At 45.3% G+C, this 27606-nt stretch overlaps 1 protein-coding gene across 1 annotated transcript in view; it reads left to right on the top strand.

The window, feature by feature from the left end:
• The first annotated feature begins 1810 nt into the window (after positions 1-1810).
• The window catches only part of acap3a (ArfGAP with coiled-coil, ankyrin repeat and PH domains 3a), a 69204-nt gene continuing 43408 nt past the window's right edge, over positions 1811-27606 (top strand). The window contains exon 1 of the mRNA XM_080764349.1: positions 1811-2031. Coding sequence (XP_080620475.1) covers positions 1985-2031 — 47 coding nt within the window. The 5' untranslated portion in view covers positions 1811-1984. The remainder of the gene's footprint in view (positions 2032-27606) is intronic.

The raw sequence follows: 27606 nt of genomic DNA, 5'->3' as shown, positions 1-27606 counted from the left end.
CTGACTCAACATTTTCATAAAGAAGCAGAGGATGCTTTGATGTTCAGACGAGGAAAGAGAGAAGGACGAGGCAAACACACACATGCACGCACGCACGCACGCACGCACGCACACACACACACACACACACACACACACACACACACACACACACACACACACACACACACACAGAAGCGCTTGAGGAGGGAGCCGTTGATTTTAGCTGCCCTAATTTTAGCCCCCATAAAGCAGCTGAGGACATCCAGTCTCTCAGATTCAGATACAGGATCAGGGCCGGATCTACCGTATGGGCACTTTGGGCACGTGCCCAGGGGCCCTAAAAATATATATATATATATATTTTACTTTTCTTTATTAGCTCCACAGAAATTTTCCCTGCTAATCCGCTGAAAAGTTGCGCAAATCTATGCGTGCGCAAATGTTGCGCACGCATAGATTTACGTGTGCATGTGAAGGGGGGCCCTTCGAGCTTCAGTCCCCAGGGGCCCTCAGAGGTGTTAATCCGGCCCTGTACAGGTTGATGCCCTTGTAGAATATTCAGGTGCATAACTAACACACAAAACATCACTCACACTGTGTGTGTGTGTGTGTGTGTGTGTGTGTGTGTGTGTGTGTGTGTGTGTGTGTGTGAGTGTGTGTGTGTGTGTGTGTGTGTGTGTGTGTGTGTGTGTGTGTGTGTGTGTGTGTGTGTGTGTGTGTGTGTGTGCGTGCGTGCGCGCGTGTGCATGTTTGTGTGTCTGAGAAAAAAAATAAAAAATAAAGAAACGCTACTCAGTTGACAATGCTTGACAGTGATTTGACATGAGAAAACATAGGCGTGATAGAGTGAAGGTATGCTGAGAGCCTAAAGAGGGTGATATCATCAGGGTTGGGACCATACTGAGGAGGAACAATTGGTGCTTTATAAAAGCCTGCAGTGAAATCCCATGCAGGCTTTCTCCCTCAGCTTCCTGACTTCCTGTGAATTAATAATATCCTCTATTTTTAGGCCTGGCGAGGGGAAATGCATGCACTCGAGATTTCCTCATTCACAGTAACTATTTGAACAATATAGTGAGTAGAGTAGAGCTATTTAGAAGTGTTAATGCATCCACTGTGTTGTGTCAGTTTGTAAAATGCAGTTTGAAATAAAAAGTAGCCTACTGGATCAATGAGTCCGATGTTTATGTTATATTGTTGGTGTGTTGGAATAGAGAATCAGAATCATCAATACAAACAGACTCTCGCTCAGCCAGCATACAGGACAGCTGGACAGGTGTTTGAGTCTTTACTGAATCAATTATCCACGTACCCTGATTGTGGTTAAAGCTTACAGTCTATGGGTTAAAGTGATTATTGGTGAAAATGTCAAATCTGTTTTGGGAAATAGCAGATCTATATAAGCTTACAAACTGCTGTTATTGTGCAGGGGTTTTCAAACGTTTTCACTTCAGCCTCCCAGCCTATCCATTATGTCTAGGGGAGAATTACATGAAATATAATGTGATTTTTTTTAATCACAATTCTGGTCTAACAGGGTCTAAAACGATTGATTGATTGATTAACAGTTTGCAGAATTACAGTACAACAGTGAGTGGACGACACCGCATTACACTTGTTTACAAATTTAGGGCCCACCATTTACAATTCATCAAAACATTTAGAGACGTACGAATATACACAACTGTATCTTTTTCTCCATCAGGCACGCTACGGTTTTGTCTCACTATGAATTCAAATGAGCTGACGTGTGACGTCACCACCAGCCTACCATTCTCATGCAGCGGTCTCGCGGTCTGCTGCTGCTCGGGTCTGTTTGATTGAAGCAGCTCCCGTCAATCGTAGTACTAGCAGTAGGACTGTGAGCACACACAGCCGGCCGGGGAGAGACTAATCATCACAGGATCACAGGATCGGATTCACAACACTACAACGACTGCATCATTCTACCCAGGAAATGAAACCCGCATTCTAATCGTGAAAACTTCAATATAGTCCTAAAATGACGGTGGATTTTGAAGAATGTATTAAAGATTCACCCCGGTTTAGGTAAGAACATTTTCGTGTTGATGTCTTGATGATCATCTGCGTGACTCTCTTGCCGCGAACTGGACGCACTGCACGAATGCAAGCTGTAACAAAACGTGCTGTATTTTTATATTCTAGCAGCGTTTGCTTTGGCTACAGTCACACCATATAAAAAAGAATTGACCCAGCCGGTCGTTGCAGACTGACAGCTTTTCCTACCTTGAAATTGTATTTGCGCATGCCTAATAGCTGTGTGGATAGGCCTACATGTTGTATTATACAAGCCTAATAATGTAGGCAAACAGGTAGGCCTATCCAGTTTATATTAAACTGACAACATTTTAAAGTACTGTGTCAATTTAAATTAGTCGGACTTGGCAACATCGGAGCATCTCCAAGTCATCCATCAGGCACACAGTTCTAACAGTATGCATGAGGGTGAGCGCCCTGACTTATCACATGCATTCTCTGACTAGGCTAACTGGTGGGCAGCATCGGGAAATGCGAGTCATAGTTAAATGAATCATGCCATGTATGTAGCCTGTGTACTATGCCCTCTCTCTGTATTATGTATAGGCGGCCTACCAGTTAGTTAGCAGCTGGATAACCTTTTAAACATTAGGTGAGACCGTGAGAGGCAACTGGTAACTAACTAAAATGAATCTGTTGGCCATCAAATTAGAGTAGTAGGCTATATTATTGCAAGCCATTTTGTGTTGTGTTTTCCATTCCACTACTAGTGTCTGATTGACATATGCGACATGTGGGTGTTCTGAAGCAAGTATAAGAAAGAGTGATGATTGATCCCTCACCATGTATGGTCAACGTCTATAGGTCAAGGACCAGATGTATTTAATGTTTTATTATGTCATTGAACAAACAGACTTCCGTTTTTAATTAACTGTTCTCATGACACTGAAATACTCACAGAGGAGGCAGTTCAAACAGTGTCACTAACCATTGGATCAGAGGAAGCTGAGCGGTTCCATGCACGGCCTCATGCTCTGACTGCTGTGCGCTCACAGCACCAAAGGTTAGATAAATAGCATAGGAATTCCTCTACGCCCACATCTCTCCCCTAGACTAGCTGGCCTGCGCTCTCCCCTAGCTCTGCATGCCTCTGAGGAGCCGAGATCCTTCCAGACTGTGTTGGGGGTGTCTCAGCTCCTACCTGCCTGCTAAAGCCTGCTGAGCCTGGGTCCTTTTACATATTGTGTGTGCGTACGTGCGTGCATGTGCGCGCATGCTCCTAGAGATAGAATCTCTGCTCCAAATCAAAGACTTCCAGACTTGGTAACAGCACCTTAATGACTGCCATCTGGCCTGGAGAAAGGCAGACCGCAGGAAGTGCAGAGTGAAGAGTATTTACACAAACCTTCTCTCTCCATGTTTACAGTATGTGCTAAAGAGCATGGCTATTATTGAGATGAGCTACAAGCAAACTCGTCACCTAAGCTATCTTTGAGGTACCTTTGCCGAAATGCCCCATTCTTTTCTCTCATAATATACTTAAAAATGCAGGCTAAAGTCATCACTTATTTGGTCAAGGGCAATGCTGTGATTGTTGAATGAACATAATGCTTTCCCAGTATACTGTTTGGCCCCACACTATCTCAACGGCTAAAGAAGATCAAGCGGAGATGTTCTCATGTTCCATATAAATCTGCTGTGAGCATTCCTCTCGTTCATTGTGAGGAGTTCTGAAGCTCTTGCGGCGCTGGCACGGCATGCGAGCGCAACGGATGGACATGAATGGCAATAGAGACGCGCTGTAAAAGCGTATTTTTCTGCCCACTGAAGCCTATAACAGGGTTTTCAGAGAACATTCAAATGGCCCCTTTGTGGAGCATAAAGCTGTGTTAAGTGTTACGCAACAAACCCCGGAGGTGGATAACCAGAAGGAAGCGCATGGCCCAGAAAAGAGGAAAATCGTGCCTTTTTCATATTTGGATATTTTGAGAGACACACTTCCCACATGTGTGAAAACATGCAGGATATCAGCTCCGCATGATTACCTCTCTTGTGGTGGGTTTGACTACTTGTTATGAGTTCACACACGACTCAACGGTTTGCTTCCTCTAGGCAAGGCATGCTATGAAATGCCATAATCCATGATACAAATGTGTCTCCATTGTTTCACCTCTGTTCTTCTGTCTGTTCAAAACGTCTGCCACGACACTTTCCAACTTCTGTGCAGCGATAGAGCAATATGGTGATAGAGTAATGCTATTAGGGGAGCAATATGGAGCAAATAATATTTTGTGGATAATGCTGCAGTGTGTGGAAATGGTCAATGAATGGTGCGAACGAAAAGAAAAGCCTGGGAATCGAGCCTAATGGTGCACAAACGTACCACTTTTTCAACCAGTTTTGGAGAGGTTCTCAAAGTGGGATCTGGGGAGTGGGGACCCCCATGATGGGGTTCTGGAGGAGGTTCCAGAAAATCCAGTGTCCCCAGCTGAATGACGGATAGCCGGGGGCTATCTAAATGGAGTCTTTACTGGTCTGTAAGTGAGAGTTATGGGGGTCCGAGGCCTGTACCAAACTGGGGGTCCTTGAAATAAAAAGGTTTGAGAACCACTGCTCTATATGTCTGGCTCTTCAAGAGTTGAGCCGACAGATGCGAAGTTGCAGCCGCTTCTCTCCACATCTGTTTTGAGACCGTGGACCAGAATGATTACATGGCCACAGGATCGCATGTGTTTGTGTTTGCTGCAGCACAACACTGGCAACATGTAATGTTTGCGCTGACTTTTCCCCACCGATGCGCTAATTTGAGGTCACTGTCACATGCCGTGTCACAACATAATATTATCAATGGCTTTTCTCACTTTGAAAAACATCATACAAAACAAAACCCTTGGAATGTGTAGCGTTGTGGATGTGATGTGACCAGCTGTCATCTTTATGACATCAACAGTCACATGGCTGTAAATTGGGCAAGATTTCAGAAAGATCACAGACCAATAAGGGGGGGGGGGGGTGTGTGTGTGTGTGCGCCTGCCTACATGCATACGCTATAGGCATTGATCGGCCCTGCTTTTTGAGACATTGGCTCTGGACGGACACACACAGATCCTCAATGAGAGTTGATGAATCCTGTGAATCATTGGTTAGTTTAGTAGTCACTATTAAGCCCAATTTTATCATATTCTATAGAACATTAGCAAAACGGTTGTATATTTTAAATTTGAATGCCTCTTCTATTGAGCTTGAGAGAGTCTGCTGTATGCCATTTGGCGGGATGTCTGGCTTCCCCGATGCACCATGGCTGTGCCGCAAGCATTGCTACAGCAGAATATGACCATTGTCCAAAAGAGCGCATTTCTTCCGCCGCTGTGAGACAGACTCTTTTCATTGAGTCTGAATGGCTAAGGGCAGAGAAACCCTGAGGACCCCCCCCCATGGTGTCAGCCGGGCGTGGGGGGTGGGCGGGGTGCTGTTGTGAGGCTGCCTTCATGCCGACGGGCTTGTCATTGAGTCATGGCAAGCCTTCGTAGGCAGAGAACAGCTTAGATAGACGAGGAGAATCCCAGGCCACTGAGGGCAGTGACCTGTGGCGTATTACTGCCTCTGTGTCTCCAGCGTCTGTCTGTGGGAGAGCGACTGATCGGATGGATGCGTGACCCAAAGTCAGATGACACGAGAGCATGTCAGATTCCAGGGGTTGCCTGCTGCTGCTGCAGAGGAATGCAGAGCATGTGGCACAGTTTCCTGCTGCTCTATGAACGATAACAATTGAGCATTAGGTTTGCCAACAATCGGTAGAATAAAATAATAATTAAATCTTTTTTTGTACGATGTATTTTTGGGGTTTTTTCTGCCTTTTATTCGATACTGTACACAGTATGGTGACAGGAAATGGGGAGAGAGATGCGGGGCGACACATGGCAAAGGTCGTGGGAAACGGGAGTCGAACTCGCGACACGCCGTCAGGCTGGCTTAGCAGCCTAGGTGCCCGGACCGCTACACTAGCTGCATGGGCCAAAAACCCCAAATCATTTATCTTTTTGAGTACAAGTATTGCATCATGTAGTGCATCAATTCTGCAAACCTTTGCTTTGTTGTACTGGTCAGAAGCTGCCATTTTCAATTGGGGACAATATGTAATTCTGGCTCTAAGATTGTACCATGTCTTGTCTAATTTCTTCTCAGTCAGGCTCCATCCAGCTGGGATTTGATTTCAATACAGAATACACCACATATCTCATACCTTTTTACTGTAACACACTTGTAGCCAAGCCAGGACCTCCCACTCACCCACCATCCATCCATCCACCCACCCACTCAGTCATTGACCACCCTGAATGCGGGAAAGGATACTGTTCCTAACGCGCCTTCCTGACAGTCTTTTCACACAGGGCTATGTCCTACTAGTCCCTCCCAGTTTCAGCTCAGGCCCTGTAGCAGTCATGAGTTATTCCAACCATCAGGTGTGTGTGTTGTGATTGACAGAATATCCAGCTAAGCATGCATTGTTTTTGGATTTATTTCTTATGAGGGTGGTGCAGGATAAGCTGGAAGAGATTTCTGCTGCGTGGCTATGTTGTTTCTACTCTATTTAATACTGACTCCTTATTCCGTTTAAAGTCTCTGCAGTTACAGTAGTTGCCTTCTGTTCAGCCCAGGGTATACCCCCCAAAACCCTCACTTATGCCAGCAAGGGTGGGGGACACCATTATTCAAATTGAAAAAGCACTACTCTGACATATAGCTGGCCATGGTCGCATCCATAACTCCGCCCAGTGGTACTGTACATGGTACATACTGTACTGTATACAGCAGTCACACCAGCTACACGACACACAAACACAAATCGTGTGCCGTGGTACAATGTGAGTTGGTAAGCTCTCTAAAGCCTTCTGTTATAGAGGATGTATATTTTTAGAGACATGGAAAATGGTAGTCGCGATGCTTGTTGTGATCTGGTTTGTGTTCTATTCATATTGTTTATTTTTATTTCAATTTAAGACACTTTGCTCTGTCCTGCTCCCACCCTTTTGATATTTAGATATTAGAATTTTCGCCGTTGTGATTTAAAGACTGAGAGAGTGACGCAAACTTGCCTACAGGCACTTTTCTACCATCCTGTTACTGGTGTAAGCAAACTGAACTCCCTTCCCTTATATACACTGGAGCTGACAAGTCCAGGTAATGAAAGTGACGGGGATTAAGTTCACAGTGTGTCTTAATCTGGGATTAGCCCACATTCCTCTCCTCGAGCCCCCCATGGCAGGGTGTCACAGTCACACACCTGCAAATGTCCAACTGGTGTCACCCAGTGCATGCGTGTGCCGTGCCGTGCAGTGCAGTGCACAGCCCCTTGCTGAGAAGAGAGGACAGGGTACCAGTGGTACAAGTGCAACTGCAGGGCAGGCTGAATGAGAAGCTTTCATCTTATTTTCAAACGAGAACAGATGAAGGGCATCTTCACAGCTGGAGCCTCGGAGCTCAACATGGATCTCGCCGAGGCTAGAACAGCCACTGGAACACATCATGTCAGATTGTTAATGTGTGTCTGTGCAGGAAATCCTGTAAGACTGTAGAATGGAGGTTTTATTTAGCCACTGCTATCAAAACAAAAATAAATGACTGGGCAGACCAATAAATGACTATAGGACAGACCTCTGGAAGCAGGCATGGCTCGTGCTCCTGTGGAATTCTATGCCGTTTTATTACAGAGAATCAGGTGATATTATTCATATAAAATAATGATACCCCTTTGATATTTAGATACCTAATATTTTTGAGGGGCGCTAGCCCCTTATGCCCAGCTTTGAGTGTTTGTGTAAACACAAACATTGAAGACAAACGTGTGTAAACACAAACATTGAAGACTAAAGTGAGGACGCAAATTGTGATTGGCCAGAATGAGATGATGTATGATCCTAAAATTGTACAAAATATAAATCTTATGTTTATTTTGTGCACTCTCAGATTAACCACTTAAACCGTATTTTTCTTTACTGTATTAATTCATAAGACACACATTGTTTGAAATTGTTTGCTGATATTGTCCAAAACGGGGACGCCAGTGGTTCCATTTTATTGTGTTTCTGGTTTAATAAAATGAGCAGAGAGTATAAGCCATGGTGAAATGGCTCTGGGATGCAGCGATGATGTCACCCCCTAAGCCTTTTGTGTGATGGAGGGGGAACTCTGCATGGAGCCCTGGCCATGTCTGTCGCTCTCATTTCATGTTGATGAATAGCAAGACGTTTCACACACTGCACACACACAAAGAGCTGTGTGGAGCAGCGCGCTGCATGCTGATCAGCGTGTTAATCTACTTCTATTAGACGTCCTCCTAGGTGATAAAGAGACCTGGGATTTGGGCACAAGCGGGGACACTTGCTTTTATAGATCCCTGACCGAGGGCAGATCTTTGGGGCAGATGCTGATCTTGATTTTTGGAGATCAGTTTGATTAAAGTTTCCGTTTTGAGATTTGAGAACATTTAACTAAAATCAAATAATGACCCATATATCGGCAAGAGTCGTCGGTCTGGCTTTAGACTCTCTCTCCCGCCACCATCCGCTGAGTGGGTGAACATTTTTTTAAGTGCTGTGAAATTGAATCGTATTGCTGTGTAGCCTGTCATTCTTGTGTAATTCCGGTCGCCTTTCTTTCACCCCAGCCCTCCGGTATTGCCACAGGTTGTGTCACGTGTGCATCTGTCTAGGGTCGTCCTCAGAAGAGCCCTCCCTCCATGTTGTGTTTTAGACATTGAATCAGCGCTATGGTAACCTGCTGAGCCTTAAATGATGGATGATTCAGTGCGTACTGACATTAGTATTCCTATCACAACCTATGCGGTGAAAGGACCTATGACTAATGTGAAGCTGGGTGGGCGGAAAACAAGCTGGACCAGTAAACGTTAAAGAACACAGATTTTAAGCCCTGTCAATTAAGACCCTCTGGGCTTTTAGTATTACACTTATATACAATTATATTGTCATTATAGTCGTCATTTTGTATCCCCCAGTAGATTGGATTTTGGTATTCTAGAACAAACATCAGATAGTGCTTAGGTATCAGATGTCTCATAGTGTTTAGAGAGGAAAATGTACTTTTCCTCCTGATAATGAACCAGGAGAGCTCTGATTTCAACCAGAGACAAACCCAATCATGTGGTTGGCCACAGAGTTGTAAGCGCAGTATGTACATCTAAACTGTAGGTGTCTATTGGGTAGGATGTTGGCATTATTATGACACAGACCAGAGATCTTTGGCTTAGTGTAATATTAGAGCACACCATGGACCACAGCATCTTTCTTTGCAAATGGCATAATTCCACGCCCACTTCCAGTTGTTATGTAACCGTCCCACAGCTATCAGTCTCCCCTCTTTCCATTGCTATGTTTTCACACATTACATCTCAAATGATCAGACGTCACTACCCACGATTCCAGAACGCAACGTATTACGTATTGGTATCATCTGTGGACCTTTTGATGAACCTTTGTGACCCATGCTGAGTTGAGTTGAGTTAAGCCAGGGATGCAACGTGACTCTCCGTGGATGATTGCTGGGTGTGAGATAAGACTATAATTCTGAATCATTTAATATAAATGGCCTGACTCCCCGGTGGATTATCCATACCATTAATTTGCCAGAGCTGCAAGACTGTGAGGCAGTTGTCCCATTCTACTCTTCTAGAATCTGTTTAGTTTTTTGCGTTGCTTTCACATCAAATTAAATTGCTTCAAGAGCTTAGATTGTTTGAAATCGTTGTATCCCTGTCGAGTGGGTAACCTACAAATATTGTTCATAGGGGACGGGCATTAGTGAAGGGATCTTACGCCCATTTGACGTGTCTTTCCGTTTTCCGTCCACTTTGCTTTATATTTGAGATAAAATGCTCATTGGAAAATGTCCATTTTCCTGCCAGGACAGGACAGGACATGCAATGCCAGGACAGGACATGCCACGCCAGTGCATGGCGTCTCGTTGCTCGGCTGTCAGCTGTGCTTTAAACAAGTGGGAGGGGATTTGCCATTATGAAGGATTATATACGGCCGCAGAATAATAAGGCTAACAGCAGCTCTGGAGAGACTGTCCTGTCCTGTCAGACAATAATTGCACGTTTGGGTATACCATATAGTCCTGTGGCTATAGCTGAGGCTGTACATTAATGCCTGATGTATACGTCACATGTCCGCCTTTAAATCTGCTATTTTCGGTGCACCCCACCTCCGTACGATGGCGCATAAATTAAGCATTGCTATGTCCCTAGTTTTAGACTTCATCGTGCAGTTGCTCTGCTACACCCAGTGAACGCCTATAGACTTATTTGTTGAAGATATGCGTTTGTGTTTCATGTGTTTGTGTATCTTGTGTTTAATTTTACGACAGTATATGTACATTACAATATAAGGGCTTACCAGTTGAATGTGTGTGTTTCATGGGATGACTGGTGAGTGGTGACACACACACACACACACACACACACACACACACACACACACGTGCACACACACGCACACAGCTTTACAATAATATGTATGGCTTACCAGTTGGGGCTGACAGGAGAGTTACGAGTAACAGATTTTGCTGTGTAATGGAATGTCTCTGAAATGCTTCCTCTGGTGAACACCAGTCTCGTGTGGGAAAGGGGGTGGGGGGCTTTTCCAGGTGTGTAAACATGACCTTTTGCCCCCAGGACTGAGGCAGGACCTGCTTGTCCCATTCATGTCCATTTATCACCCCCATGGTTCAGGAAACGTGGTGACGTTATTATTGATAGCAGTTTCAAGCCATCCAACTTTCTCTGTCATTTTAAATACAGTGTATAACGGGACAAAAAGACTCGTTTCCCGTCCCTCTGTGTTGGTTGGTTCTCCCAAGGTGGCCCTTGGGAGAATGTGATTGGCATTTTCTTGGTCTCCATTTCACACAGCTTTCCAGCTATGCTGTTTCCCCCAAAAGCATAAGGGACAGGGAGGGAGAGAGAATTTAAGTTGCTTCCCGAGTTCAGGTCTACAGGCTCCGGTTCTGCTCAGTTTTGAAATGCTGAATCACACGGTGTGAAACTAAGAAGAGCATCTGTTTTTGATTTCTCTCTCTCTCTCTCTCTCTCTCCCTTTCTCTATCACTATTCCCCTCACTCGCTTTCTCCCTTCTACTTTTTGCTTTCCTCTGTGAGTGATTGGGGGGGGTTAACTTCCTGTTTGTGGCTTGGCCTCGACTGGGTATAGAGTAGGGACCGGTCAGGAAATGCGTCAGTTTTGTGAAATATTCAAAAAAAGTGAAGACTGATGAGGTCGCTGACTCCCTCTGTGCCTCAACCCACCCTGTCTCCACTGGGCTGAACCTGAGTCACTGTGGAATCCTGACACATGCGTCCAGGATCCGCATCACACAGAACTTGAAGTTTTAATTTAACTTTGAGAGCAGATCTGGACTCTTATGGATCCATTTGGTTCTATTTGTGCACACTCAGAGTTACAGACCTGTAATAGTTATCTATTGATTATTGGCATTGCTTGGAAACTAAAATCAAATTAAACCTTTGTAATCAAATCTATTTGGAAATGGACTGTCTCCAAAATGCTAATATTTGTTTTTGTCAAATGATTATTTTACTATTCTGTCAAATTGAAAAAAGAAATACAAATTATGTCAATAATAATATTGCTGCTGTAACCAACATACAACCTTTAATAGCTATCTTCTCTGTACTTTTCTGAATTAGCAGTGTGTTGTTTTTATGGTTATTAACATACGGTATACTTACTGTAGAGAGATAAGCCTGAGTTAACTCATTATGCATCGTTTTCTCTGAGGACTGTGTGGTTCAGTGTACACACCAATGAGCCATGACGGAAACTCCTTTTTTTTCCTCTGCCATTTGTACACTTGGGATCTATTCTCCCCGAGAAGAACAAGATGGAATTCTCAAGAGAACCATTGTTATTGCCGTCTTTCACCATGGCTAACCGAGGAGAGACGGCTATCTCACGCCTCATTTCACTGCGTCATTATGGCACATCATATGTCAAGGTTGATTTTCTGCCATTCTGCCTTGCCATTGAATCTACCCCCCTCATATCATCCTGTCAGGGGGCTCACACGGCAGTACGTACAGTAGCACATTATGTTTTCTCAAAGAATAGCCCTAGCTGTTGCTAACCTAGATACATTCCACATCTGAAGATGCTGGTGCTAGACCATATAAACCAGCAGCCGCAGTGTATAGGTTTAGCCAATGCATTATCTGGGTTACCCCTCCCTTTCCCTCGTTTCTGTCAGCTTGTTATGCTTTCTCCATCACAATGGCAAGGGGTCTGGTTCCATCTACACTGGTTGACACAGATGTTTCATCAACATCCTGGTGGGATGGGGTCTTACTGAGGGCAAACACATTGACGTCAGGGGCACAGTGCTGACTTCAGGCCGGAGGAAACACCTGGGGGAAGGATGGGAGGAAGTGGCAGGACCTTCAACCTCTCCCGTTGTCTCTTGACTCTCTCTCTCGGCCTGCTGCGTGAACCATAGCGTTACTGAGACGTCGGGATGATATATGAGTGTGTAGTGCGAGCGGGCAGCAGCTTTGGACGCCTGTGTAAACTATGAGTCTGCTGTTTAGACTGTGTCTCAAACTTGGTGTGAACTGAGCGAGGCATAGAACCGCGTGTGTTGATCCCCATCTCTGCTTTTGCAAGCATGCGTGTACAGAAGAACAGAAAATGAGGACCTAGAGCTTTGGTTATCTTGTTAATTTGTGCTCTAAAGGGTGCTCAAACTTAAACGCCTGTCGGCGAGACCCATATGGAAGCAGTCTCTGCTCTTTTCAGAATGGCCGTTGTTTCTGCGACTTCCATCTCTCCCTGAAAGTTTTTCAGACAGGAAAGAGCCGTATGCTTCACGCGTCTGGTATGTCTTTCTAGTGTGAGCCAAGCTGCATGTTTAACCCACAAAAATGCTGGGAAGAGCTCCCAGCTCAGCCCTACCATCACCATCCACCACCGCTGCTGGACATGGTTGCAGTCGACGGAAGTTTCTCAAAGTGGGTTCCACCTTCCAGGGGATCCCTAGACAAATCTAAATCAATTTTACCACTTTTATTTAAAATAAATCTTTTAACATTAATATTGACACAAAACACAAAACACTTTCAGATGGCGGCCCACCACAGCCAAATACATTTGGTGGTCCTTTTTTTAATTCAGCTATTTCACCAAAATGTCAGCAGGGGAGGGTACGATGTAGGATTGGCTAATTGTGGCTGTCACTCTCCCCTGCACCCATTCACTCAGGCGGCCGGGTGGGACGCCCAGAAAGAGGCTGCGTTTGGCCATGTGTCTTTGGGTCTCATTGTCCGTCTCCTTACAATAGAACATTGTCTGGGCCAATTCTCACAGATGAGGCATTTGCCGGCTTCTGTGCGTGAGTTTTCGTCTCTCGCTCGATACGATCTTTGACATTTTTTACATGACATTGCAGTCATGTTGGACCATCCCGTTGTATAATAATTATAAACTCTCACTGTCAGCCAAGATGTCTCACGCCATTCCTTGAACGTTCACTTTGTTTCTGCCTGTTATTTTTGGGATCACTCTCACCCTAATAGTTCCGTCTCATCTACCATCTCTCAAAGAGAGGCGTCTTGTATATCGATAAACACAGCACTTATTGAGACTCGAGTGATAAGGCGCTCCACATGGGTGCACTCAATGAAGCGCTCGTTACCAGCAGCAGTGTGTCATTCAGACGATGCTTCTCGTTAGTTTGGTGTCATTAGTCGGCAGAGAAATGACGCAAGCTGAAAGGGTTGACCTCTGTCACACTTTCCTTACATGACAGCTTTTGTTGTCCAGCTCTGTTTCCTGTCTGAGCCATTTTCCCAGTGGTCTGCACTCTGCAGTGGCCTTATGGTGGGACCTCTCTAACACTGGCTAGAGCCCACACTGCATTATACATAGTGTGCAACTCATCTGGTTTGTCTATTGCATGGTGTCTATCCCAACAGGTTTGCCTTGAAGCCTAATGGCAGATAATAATAATAATGATCCTTCAGTGATTATAAAACTACCCTACTGTAAATATGCACTGCCTTGAGTTGATGAATTAATTCATTCTGTGTGTGATGATGGGGATGATACTGAAATGCTGTCTGATCAACCAGTCAAATGATCTCTCTCTCTCTCTCTCTCTCTCTCTCTCTTATATAATTTCGCACATAATGTCTGTCTTACACAAACATTAAATTCCCATTGACAATCAATGTATTTGTGGCATTCGTAAGCCAATAATTTGATGACCAGCTCCCAGACACAAAGAGTCTCATTTGCTATTTTGAGGCTGTGAACTATCCCTTTAAGTTAACGTTTATTTCTATGTATTTGGTGTTGTCCTTGCTTACTGTAAGTCAGTTTATTGTATTGAGTTGTACTTGAAATGTACTGTCATTCTGCAAACTGTTAATAAATCAATCAATCAATCAATCAAAAAACTCTGAATTAAGAGCATCTGCGCTAAATGCCTAAATTGTCTTTGGGATCTCCAAAGTGACTTCACCCACCACTACACTGTTGCGACGCACAACTCCAGTTCATAGTCACAAGGTACTGTACTTATGGCAGTATTCCCATGCATTGTGTGTTTTGTTCCTTCGTTTTCTGCATTCCACTTCAACTGCCAAAGAAATGTACTGTCAGCAGGAAGGACAGCAGGGCAAAAGATCAACATGTCAGTGTAACGCAGAAGTCCAAAACCGTTACTTTTCAGGAAATGGAAAATGGATCACTTCATTGTAGTTATTATTTAGTCACGCGTGCTTGTTAATACTTTTTCATAGGTTGAAATTATTCTAAAACCCACAGATGCCCCATCTGTATCCAGCCCCTACAAGCCAGAAAACCTAGGGGAAACACCGCCCCGGGGGGTGGTATGGAGTATGGACCACCAAGGTTTGAATACATTCCCAAGTATTTTGGGGCTGAGTGGGGAGGGGACATGTGACCATGCAGATTTGTTCACATCTGGTGCACTGCTTTTTTTTAAATTTTTTTTTACAGAATGTCTTTGAAGTCTTAAGTGCTTTACAGAGTCGAACGTAATCGACGCAAGAAGCACTAAGCAACGGAGGGTGAGAGACATTTCTTCCCTCCAGTTCGTCCCTTGTGCGATCCGTCGGTCTGGGCAAACCTCACGCAACGCAAGGCAATGACGCAACGCAGCTCAGCGCAGTCGGAGAAAAGTACCCCTGGCCACCAAGGCCTTTCCTCCTCTGCTCGACCCCTCTTTCTTGAAAGAGGATGACACTTCCGCCGGCACGAGTTGTAAACGTAAACACGATCGGCATGGATAGATCACATTGAAAGTTAAACAGGACAACATGACATCATCGTTCAAAGCGCTGCTTTGCAATCTCGTCTGTGATTATCAGGCCTGGACTGGCGTTATGTCCAGTGGGCAGTAGTGGGCCACCCAATGAATTCAGACGAGAACTCAGCGGAATTACAGCAGAGAACAGAGTGTGTACAAGCTCTGATAGTTGTGTATAGTTTATCATATCCTATGCTTCCATTTGGTGACAGTTTGACCCTTTACAGACGCGACCAACAAACCGTGTTTTCTTTTGATGATAATAATCCACTAGTAATGAACTTCATGTCGCTGGCTTCCTTTGACAATGAATCTGCCCTGTGTGAACGCAATGATTAATTGATTACATCTCTAGCAAAACACGCAAAACTGGGTCAATTCAATTAGAATAAACGAGTTTGTGAGTGAGCGAGCTTGTAGATTGGCCAGCAAAGTGGCACATCAGTACAGTATATACAATCTAACACTGGACAGACTTGGAACCTGGTGTCCCTATTTTAGGCATGTTTGGTGAAAATATTAAAAACTTTAAAAGTGCAATTCCTTCCTGAATGCTCTCCTATTTTGGCCAAATGTTCGACCGTCTTATATTATATATATTATCTTTTATTATTATTATATACGAATATTTGTCATGGTTAAAAAGTCTTCAACAATGACTCCAAAATGTTGTTAGGTCCAGGTTGTATCGGCGGAAGTGTCGGGCTGGAACATCCATCAGATGTATTTCCCCGGGTTACGATATTTTTTTGACCAATCACAACACTCGTTCACAGAGAATGTAAACTGATTTGTAAAGCGCCAACGTAATTTTCTTGAGCGGTACTTCCGCCCCCCAAAAAATGATGCCCAGTGTGGATCCAGGTAGGAAGGTTACAGTTCACGTTCAGTCAGTGAGTGATGGCTTGCTGGATGTGATCCCGCTGACCACCCATCCAGCCTCCACAATGCCCTCCATCCGGCCCCCCTGTCCTCCTCAAGGCTTTCGCCAGGGGCTTTAGAATGGACACACGTCCCCGAGCCATGCAGTTACAAATCCCCTGACGATTCCCAGTTTAAGCATTGGCCCTGAACCCAGTGTGCCACCAGTAGTCCACCACCCGTTAAACCGTCCATCTCTGACGAACAGCCAGGCTGCAACAAATAACAGACGTCCCTCTGGGACCCACAGAATAATGGCTGTGCTATCAGGTTATCCAAACAATTTGGAAATGCTCTGAAAGGATGCTTGTAAGAAGCAACAATGGTGTTATAGAGTTACTGTTTTCTTCCCAGCAAGTACAATACAAAGACACTTTTTTTTAATGTCCATCTGCGACACTGAAGTGTATCCATCCAGTCGTATTGACTTCTTGAATGAAAGGCATTATTGTGCAAAAGACATCTGCTCCAAAGCTGCCTCGTCATCAGAGCTTTGACATTAGTGGAAAGGCTGACACAGGAAAGAATAGCTCCAAGTTAAGATACGGTAGGAGAGAAAAACATGTGACTTTCTGCCACATATAGGGGTTATAATTTTGGGTGCCCGGGACGTGCTTTTATATGATTTTTAAATTGCACACTGACCAAGGACATCAAATATCTTGACATGCGCAAATTCATTCTGTTCCATTAGTTGAAGTACAGTATGGATTTGCTCAGGTCATGTCCCCTTAAATCTGCCTCTGCTCTGTCTGGACAGAGGCTAAAATTAGATGATCCAGATGTTTTGCCATTCTGTGTAGCACAAAGCTCTAAGCCAGGACAGTTAACATGGCAACAATGTTATTGCCATTATTTTGGTATCGCAGAAACTTCTGAAGTCACTAAATGACTTCATATAGTCAAACAGTATTTTCTTTGACTAGAAACAGGGCTACTTGATTTAGCCACCTCTCATACATACAGTGTATCTGACAGAACAAAATTTGTTCTGTGGTTTTTCCTTTTATATTTCTCATTTACTTTAAGTTTCCAATGTCCTAGTCCCGTTTTCCACACTGCAGCAGAACAGTAAGTTGAATGGATTGAATGAAAAACGGTCGGCAATGAGAGCCACAGCTGTCGCTATTGGTCAGAACGAGCGTCTGTGTCCATCTGACACGTTGTTCCCTGGATCCTGACTGTGAAGAATCGGAGGAGATGCCTGCTGGGAGAGAATGTGTCTTTTGGCAGGTTCGACTATAGCGCAGTATACCTCTTCTCTACCAGTCTGTGCTGCCTGTGAAGTTGAACCTCCTGTGTGGTACAGGGGCACACTGGGGTTTTAAATCCACTTATCTGAATTCGAGGCCATCATACGATAGATTGAATCCCGAAGTAAACAATTAACATTACTTAAGTTCAGTCTCGTTTTTAAAATGTGATTTGGGGAATGATTTGTATTGATCTGATCAATACACCAAAATGAAACCAACATGGAACCAATATCCACTAATTGTATGCTCAACTAATAGCCTAACTTAATTTACCTTTTGCAAGTGATTCAGGGACTCGTATGGATGTGAAATCATTCATGTTCTTACAAAAGGCTTTAAAAAAACTTGGGTGTTGAAACCTGCGTAACCCTGGGGGCAGCTGCCCTCTCCCTAGAGGTTAGGTCACAGTTTTGCAGGGGTCGCAACGGGGTCAGGAGTCACTCTCGGGGGGGCCTAGGCCTACTGGTGTGTGATTGTGTGTGTCTGGGTGGATGTGATAATGTCTCTATATAAAGAATTCCATTTATGTGAGATAGTAATAGTGCAATGATTGTACTAGATGGCACTCCCTACTTAACTTGCAGAGCATTCATATTTAATTAGGCGGGGAGGCGTGTTTTGTTTTAATGCCACTTTAAGACCGCGCGTTTTTTGTTAAAACATTCCTGCATTTATGGTGTGGTTTCTGCAGTTTTTGTTTATTTTGCACTGCATTAATTCGCCAGGGAACGAGCCCTATCAAAGAATTGTGTTCAAATGAAAAGCGGAACCTGACCGTTGGGCTTTTGTCTTTTTTCAACATAATATTCCAAACGCTGGCAGCAGGAGCATACAGTAAATAGCAAGAACTTGGTTCTCATGGGCCAGAGGAGTCTTAAGTTGTTTGGTTTGAATGTCTCTGGCTGAAGAATGTGTCTATGTTTCCCGCTCTATAGTATTAAGAAGATGGGATTCATGTGGTCAGATTAAAACGGGGAATGTTCTCCTCTGCTTGGGGACTGCCTGCCTGCCTGTCTGCTTTACTGCTTGGCTGGGCTGAGAGCCTGTGAACCGTTGCTGGTTGTTGGACAGGGCCAGAACTAATGTCTCTCTCTCTCTCTCTCTCTCTCTCCAAGGGAGGGAGTGAAAATATGTGCACATGTTGTTCAAGGCCCAAGGAGACACTAACGGTCTCGGAGCCATACTCGAACAGCAGGTTTTGTAACGGCAGAGAAAATGCTTTGCTACATTTGAAGTGTTTCACACGCGGCACACATCTGCAAGCACGTGCGCACGCACGCACGCACGCACACACGCCCTCACGCACACATTCTGTCCTCAAAACTTTACAATTACTTTAGGCAAAGGACAATGCAATCATGTGATCGATATATTAAATGGCCGAGCCACCAAATCGCTACGTGATCTAATGTCCAAATGATGAATAACATATTAAGGGGAAAAGTACTGGAAAAGAAAATTAAAATCATAGGTCATCTCTCCCTACACCAAACAAAAGTGTGAAATCAAACAATGCAACACTTTAATAGAACACGTTTTTCGGCAATGTCTTTGCTTTATTTTCCAGTCTTTTGCAACTTTTTGGGGACAGATTTCCGCATGAACATTATATCGTGCCCTTAAGGCATGCTGCTCATTCATGATTTATGTGTTTCTGTGGTCCCCGTGTGGTGGCGTAGCACCACAGAAGTGTACGGCGACGACGAAGGGGGCGGCTTTGAGGCTGGTGACCCAGACAGGGGGTGTGGCACACATGAGGTGTGGCAGAAAAGCAGACAGGCAACAGTTCAGCCTCAGCAGGCAGGCCTGGTCATCTGAGGTAGAATACTCCAGTCTCACTCTCAACCCCCCCGACAGACTAGATAATACTCCAGTCTCACTCTCAACCCCCCCGACAGACTAGATAATATCTCCTTTCCAAAATAAGGAGTGTTGATTTTGTAAGGTCTGTGTGCAGTCAAGAGGGGAATATGTGATGTGAGCCAAGAACAAATCCCCAGCTCCGACACAAACACCCCCATTCTCTTAGCTCCCTGTGTGTGTGTGTGTGTGTGTGTTTGTGAGATTACTAATGGTCTGACGCGATCTCAGCTGGTCTCCATATGCTAATTGCCTCTCTCCAAATAAACCCATCCCTGAGTCAGACCCGGCCCAATGCATGCCTTTCTGAGTTCTGTGCAGGGGAGATTCAGCACTATGGCGTACTCGTTACCACCACCACCTTCCCTCTCGCTCCTCTATAGTTATTTTCCGGTATAGTCAGTCAGAAAAGGTGAGCTCAGGCACCTGTCCCATAAGCGTCAGCGGGTAGGCCATGCAGTACATGCTGGCAAGACAGATGGGACACTGTTGGCATGTATAGCATGTCAGCTGTGGTGCTATACGCATGTCCTCTCCCTTGAAGAAGCACGGAGTGAACCCTAATTTATCATTTGTTGCACAACGGCAACAAATTAAAGAAATTATTAGGCTTAGCTCATTCACCCTGGCGCTGTCATCTAGAGCAAAAATGGGCTTTCTCTCCGATTTTCATATCTCCCAATAACAATTGTTTTACTTGTAGCAGCACTGCTGTACTGCTGTACCTGTATGTGAGCCTGCAGCTCACAGCACTTGCCGTAGCACTCGCAGCGCCTAGCCTCGACAACCTTAGCAAAGGCTAAAATTATGTAATTTACCTAGCATACAGTAGACATAGCATTCTATAGTGTGTACTTTCATTGTACAGATATCCTACTGTTAGAAGGATGTTATGTTCTTAGCTTACTTATGATCCTTGATGACTATTTCTATGTATTTGATGTATTATCATGTATTGTTCTTGCTTTACTGCTCTGGATTATCTTCTAAATGCCTACATTTGTGTGTGTGTGTGTGTGTGTGTGTGTGTGTGTGTGTGTGTGTGTGTGTGTGTGTGTGTGTGTGTGTGTGTGTGTGTGTGTGTGTGTGTGTGTGTGTGTGTGTGTGTGTCTGTGTCTGTGTCTGTGTCTGTGTCTGTCTGTCTGTCTGTCTGTTATTGTAGCCATCAATTTGTATTGGGGGGCGAGTCAGGGGTCGAGAGACATGGCCACGGTATTTCTGGGGGTCCCCAGCCAAAACCATTTGAGAACCCCTGGCTTAAACAAGGGGTCTTTGGTGTGTTTGTGTGGCATTGGAAGCATTGGACACGTCCTCCGGTCTCAGCCTGAAGGGTATTTCACTTCACTGCCCTTTTCAGAATTGTATGAGATTTAGCTAAATCCTTAGAGGACTGACATACTGTACGCGGCCCTCTCTATAGGCACGTGACACGTGAGGACACTGCTGGGTCAGGTAGCAGTTAGGCCTGTCACTGTCACTTTAGTCAGTACTTTACTGAGTGCCCTTGGGGGAGTGTGGGCTTTGGCATGCAGCCTGAAAGTCCTGCATGGTGCATGGTCCTCTCAGAGGACCAATTAAGTCAGTAAAAAAAACAAAACTTTTTAGCTGTTTCTTTCCACACCCGGCTTCTTAAGGTAGCTCTCCACCAGTTGGCGGCTGGCGGTAAGTGTAGTATAGTCTGAATTAGTCTGTTTACTGGAGAGCGACCTTACACATCTTTATTGCCTCCCTGACGGACCCTCTCCACCCTGCCATTTCCTCCAATCTTCCCATCCCCTTTCTACTTGAAAGATCTCCCATACTCACTCCCCCACCTCACCCACCCCATAGCCTGCAACCCCCCCCCCCCCCATCTTCCCATCTTTGTTACCAAGCAGTTGCAGTTCCTACCTAAAAGCCCCTCATACATCCCCCCCCACACACACACACACACAAAACCGATATCACTCACCCATACCCCAATCTTCCATGGCAAGCAGTGTGAGCCATTGTCTGGCCACCTTAACAACTGTGCCCACATGATGTGACCAGCGCGGGTCCTTGCAGCTCACTTTCCACTGGAGCCCTGCAGATGGCACGTGCAAGTACGGCCGGTCCTCTGGTGGCCATAATCTGGGTCAGAAATGGACTGTTTATGCAAAGTGTACAATTTGTATGCAAATTGAAACGTGGGGGGGGGAAGTAGCCAGTTCAATGCCCAGACACATGAGCGATACTTATGCCAAGTTAAACTTTGGAGTCAATTGGACAACTGGTCCGCTGTGGGGACACGAAGCACCCACAGGCAAAATCCATATTATCCAGATGAGTCAGATGACCAGTAGTCATTAATTGCATGAAAGCCCATAATTTGCCTGAACTCGGGCTGTGTCAGACGGCTGTTATAGAGAATCCTAAACTTAGGCCCACCAAGTCCTCATTTAGGAAAACGTATAGTATAGTATACTGCAAGCTGTTGGTGGTCCTGCTGTATTCAATCTACTGAATGAGTATTTGTGGAGGGCGGGTGGGTGGTGAAATGGTGGGTGGGTGGGGGGGGGGGGGGGGGGCACTGTCTCTAAGTCTATTTGGCTATTGCCTTGGAAACGGGGTTTGGTGAATAGCTGCCACTCAGCTGTTAGTTGGCTACACCCAAGTATTTGGACCAGTAGGACACTGGAAGGGGGGGAAGGGAAGGAAGAAACCATATAGGCTGAAAATATTGTGCCTCAAAATCGTAACCCTGTGACGGATACAGCTTGGCCCCGTTTGTACACGACTCCTACAGAACATGCAAGTGAATCTGCTCATCCGATGACAGCTTAATGCCCCGTGCTCCTGGCATGTTGTAATTGAGGCATAAATGAGTAATTATTGCTGGAGCCACACACACATGGTCTGTGAAGCCATTAGTGCAGATGTGTGTTGAAGACTTGATCTGAGGCTCAACAGCACTCTCTCTCTTTGGGTCTGCAGTAATGGATTGCAGGATTGGGGGCCTTCTCTCTCTCTCACAACAGCGGTGCCAATTTGAGTAAGAGGAGCTTCAGGAGAGCATGTACGCTTTCAATTGGAGATAAAAGCCTGGGCTTGTGAAGTAATGGCCTGGATTTTGAAGGCATTTCAGGAAGGGTATTTTGGGAAGGCATTTGAACTGCTCCTGCCACCCTAAAAGCATTAGGGTCGGGTGACTCGTGTTACTAATACAGATGAATGGTTCAGGCACCGCAATTTTAAGTTAATGGAATGTTGTAAAAAATCACACCCGTGTGAAGTGAGGGGCGCTAATATATGAACTCATGTTGATTAGGTGATGTAATGGTGATGAAAAAACAAACGGTGCCAACGCAAACATTGAATTATCTCTATTGTTAATGGCATTCAATGTCTGTGTTGGGGACAAGATGACGTACATTTTCCCTTCATTGTCAATGGCGATTTTAAAACAAACATTGAACTAAAAACAAACATTAAACCTGTATATAGGAGAGATATTAGAGACGTACAAATAGACACTTCTATATAGTCAAAGAACAGAACAGGAATTCATCATAAAGGAGGTAAAAAGGGAAGGGGAGTCTCCCTATCTCTCTCCGCAGGACGGCTGGTAGAGACTGTGTGGGGAGGTAGGATGTTTTATTTGCGTGTGTCCAGCCAACTCTGAAAATAAGCTGGAGCTGGATCTTTGGTACTATACAGTATAGTGCTTGACATAGCATAGCTAGAGGGCACCTGCCTGACCCTGCATTAAGCCTGTGTAGTGGGCCAGCCTTCTCATAAGAGGAGGAGGAGGAAAGCTGGAGCCGGAGCTGCAACTAAGAATAAACCAGGCAAGTCTGCTGCTCAGTAGAGCTGAAGAACATTCTCAGGAAAACCACCCCCTCCAATCAACCCATTCATCCTCACAATCCCGCTCCGACCTATTAAAACTATAAAGCAATCAATATTCGAACAAAATGCTGTCGTGCCATGTCACAATGGGGCTCTCAGACTGATGGAGCCTCCTTCCCCTTACCCACCCTCGCCTGGCCCTGCACTGCAATTGCAACAACTCTGGGGTTGTCACTTTCACTCCGAGAGTGAAACTGTAAAGCCTGAGCCAAGCTCGCATTATGTGTTGTGAGCTTAATGTAGATGATAGATCAGCTATTTTCTGCAAGTGATACCCTTGCACAATTGAGTAAATTAGGCTTTAGTTTACTTTACACTACTGATTTTGCAGTGTGGTCTCACAAACCCTCAACCCTCTCTCCCTTATCGATTAATTCCTGCTTGCTGGTTGTTAAATTTAGCTCGGATTAAAGGTATATCGAGCAGTGTGAGACTGAGCAAAGAGCAGATTAAAATCAAACCGCTCACTTATTCCAGAGGGATGTCACTTGAAGGGAGCATCCAGGCCGAGCTACAGCTGTTCCCATTTGTATGCCGGTGCAGTGCAGGAAATGAGGGACAGCAATGCAACTCATTGGTACTTCCCACACCGAAACGCCCACCTCTTGCAGGTTCAGTTGATGCGCCCCAGCTGGCGGTTGTGCCTGGGAGCCCATGGCCGCTTGTGTTTTTAGGGGTCACTACATGGGCCCGGTGTTGACCGTCTCCTCGACCTCCCACCTGCTCTGTACCCGTACGCAGGCCACCGGCGGTCCACTCTGCCTGGGCTGGTCTTCCAAAACACAAGCCCTCTGGGGCGTCTGTGCTCAGCTGCAATCACTCTACAGCCATGCAGCTCACAGAAAAGCAGATGAGAGATAGAAATGAGCGGCTGGGAGCGCTCATACTGCTGCATGCCAATAATGCTGCGACACCTTTTTCTATGAAGCTGCTCTCTCTCTCTCTGTCTCTCTCTCTCTCTCTCTCTCTCTCTCTGCACAGTCATATCCTGTCTTCATTTAGCTCTGAGGCTGTAAAGAATGGAATTTTTTTACACTCACTCTCACTGTTACATTAACAGTGAGGATTTGACTGTGTGCGGTCAGGCACCATGTGAATTCAGTTAAAGATGTGAGGTGGCTTGTGATTGTGAAAGAAGATAATCAGGTCGTTTAGTATATGTGCGTGTTCCTCTTGGGGAGTTTTGCTGTAGTAAAACAGCACCTCAGTCCTTCCCTCTCTGGACGCCCTGTCAGCACGTTGACGGGCCAGGAACCAGCCGGAGCCCTGCTTGCACAGCACAATCTCCGCATTTATTAAGGACCACCGCTGTGGTCCTTGAACGGCAATGTTCCATGTCGGAAATAAACCTCAGAAACGATCCCAGATTAATCCCGAAGACAAGCCACTGCATGTCAGTTTCAGTCTGCTCTAACCGGTTCTGAACTCCTGCTGTGTGGTGTTTTCACCAGTGTTAATGACACCTATACCTGCATTATAAACTGGTTTTATGCTGGTCAATCAGTGACGCCCCTTACCGTTCTTCATGGAGGAGATTTGAACCCGTGTTTAGTGTTTACTGCCACTGTGTGACATAGTCTATAGAGCGCCGCAGTCCCGCCCCCTACCAGGGCCCAGGAAATGATTCCCCGTTCATTTCCCTCATAGACATTTCAAAAAGTTTTTATTTAAAGACCTTTTTAAGCCTCGTACAAAGCCAACTCTTGTCGTGACAAATCTTGTGGTGTGTTTTTCTCCTTTGTAATTATTTGTTTGGTCCAAAAGATTGTGTTTGTTGTCAGTTGGCTTTGTCCGCGGCGTAACAGTTTTTATATAAATACTTTTTGAAATGTCTATGGGGAAAATGCATTGGGAATCATTTCCTGGGCCTGGCGTCGCCATGAAAGGGGAGGCGCTATCTATAGATAGATTCTTTAATGGCGCCTGTTCCATTGATCACTCCTTAGGGCGACATGGCTGTCTCATGCTTCCAGTGGCCTTGTTGTGTGAGTCATGTTATTATCTAAGTGGCCACTCCACTGTGTGTGGCGTGAGTAAGGGTCAAATTGCAAGCACATTGGGGACCACTGCGGCCCACTTAATGAAGGGTTGCCATAGCTACATGCCTGGGGCTGGGGGGGGTGTCTATGTGGATCCATTATTAGAGGCATGTGCATTGAGGTGGGGAGGTGGGGGTTTGGGGCCCCCGGGGGGCCATCAGGAGCAGCTGTCCTGCAAGCAGGCCCCCACTGCCCCCCGACCGTACGCTAGGGAGACACATCTGGCAGGCCAGGGGCTCAGAAGGCCTCTGACCATAAGGCTCATTGAAGCCTGAGCCGGCTTCACTTGTGGAGGAACCGTTCTGTTGAGAGGTGTGCTCCAAAATGTACTCGGAAGGCAGAGCACCAGCCTTGTACCGGCATTAACCACTTGCCCTAAGCCCTATTCAAAAACAGCTGATCTACAGGCTCAATGTACAATCTACATTACAAGCTTAGAAATATTCTATTCTTTTGTGGGAGGCTTTTTTTTTTTTTTGTATTTTATCTTCTGTGCCTATAATGATTGGCATTCACAAAATAGAGAATGCAGGTAAACAGGGGTTAACACCTTGATTGCCCGGGGTCATTAAACCATTAAATCATTGCGCCCAGCGATTTATAGGATTTATAGCAGCGGAGCACTTTTACTGACGGACCGGATGTTATCCCGGATGTGGCTGAAGCAGCTAAATGTAGCCAAAACACTCTAGAGGCGATCGACAACAACGCGAGATATGATTAATTCTACCGCGACTAGCGACTGGGCCACGGTGGGCCGTCTTAACACACAATCTTTGCTTAGAATTGGACGGAATTATTTAGATCAAGAGTTATTAACGTTTTAAGAGGGGCGGGGGGACATTTTCGATGACGTCCCACTGTTGCGCAACATCGAGGAGCGATGCGATCGGTTTTGATATCGATAATCTCCATCCTATTAATCAATCTCCGTCTAGGGCATCACACTGTACTAATTAATAGGATGGAGACCTCCGTCTGGGGCCCTTTAAAGAGGCGATATCTGCAATGTGGTTTGGCTTTCGCAATGAAATCACTGTCCAATCAATGGTCACTAGAAAGTGCTTGTCAGTTTATAATAAGTGCTTGTCAGTTTATAATAAATAAGTGCTTGTCAGTTTATAATAAATAAAGTATAATTGGACTATCACTGGCATGCCAATAATTAAATGCAGGTGAAAAGTCTGAGGAAAATGGGCCTCCTCAAAGTCAAACAGCTTTCTCTCTTTCTGCCTCTCTCTCTCTCTTAACTCCGTATTATCACATAATTTTTTTTTTTTTAAAGGGATGTTTCTAAAAAGAACATAAATGAAAACCGTATGAGTGGGCTAGCCTCTGCGGTATTATCGCTGGGCGTGGTGAGCGGGAGGGTGTGGCCTGTAAGAGATCAGTTGAGGTTACAATAACACGTGCGTGGAACAATAATAGTATGGTATCGCTTAGTTAGGTAATGTATGTTTCCAGTCCTCTTTATTTTTGGCGTGTGTGTGTCCATTTTGATGGAGGCAGTGGGAGTAGAGTTTGTGGGGGTGGTGAGGCAGAGGAGAGCGCACGTGCCTGCAGTCCTTCCTCCCCCTGAGCACGCTGCAGCCCAGCCAAGCAAGCTAATCCACCCAAGGCCAAGGGATGAGAGAGAGAGAGAGAGAGAGAGAGATGCATATTGTGGCAGCCACTCGTGGTTGATAATACAGTACAGAAACGGCTCTATATTTCTTTCACAAAGTTGCTGTTGAGGTGGCTGTTGTCTTAATTCACAGACAGATGTCCTTTCCCCCCTCTCTCTCTTTCTCCCTCTCTTAAATAAAAAGAACATTTATTTGAAATGTTGGTTTGTGTTTAACAAATAGCTAGTTAGAGTAAATTAGGAGTCTAATCTGTGGAAAACTCTACTGTTCTGTAGTGGTGAAGAATCAAGATTCATAATACTCTTCCCACAGTGAGACAGGGAGCAGGCTTTGGAGGTTGGGCAGCAGTGACAGAAAGCGGAATAACAATCCTTCGCCTCTCTGACCACAGCTCCACATATAAAGCCACTCTCTTATTGACATGAAGCTGTCAAATGAGCATTGGGAGGAGGAACCGCCCCACAGCTGTGGCCTAGTCTTAGGAATGATGTTTGGGTTGACGTCAGCCAGCCGGTTAGCCCACTCCTGACTTGTAAATCATCCTCCAACCCAGGGACCTCCACATGTGGTTGGGTGTGGTGGTGGTGGTGTTGGTTCTGATGTTGGTGTGGGCAGCAGTGGCTGCGGGTGGGTAGGTGCATTGAGGTTTTTTTTGGTCCGCGATGGTAAAAGTCACATTGATTAATTCCTCGTATT

This window comes from Protomyctophum bolini, assembly GCF_963924005.1.
Source record: "Protomyctophum bolini genome assembly, chromosome: 5".
Classification (NCBI taxonomy): Eukaryota; Metazoa; Chordata; class Actinopteri; order Myctophiformes; family Myctophidae; genus Protomyctophum; species Protomyctophum bolini.
This window is presented reverse-complemented; position numbering and strand designations above follow the sequence as displayed.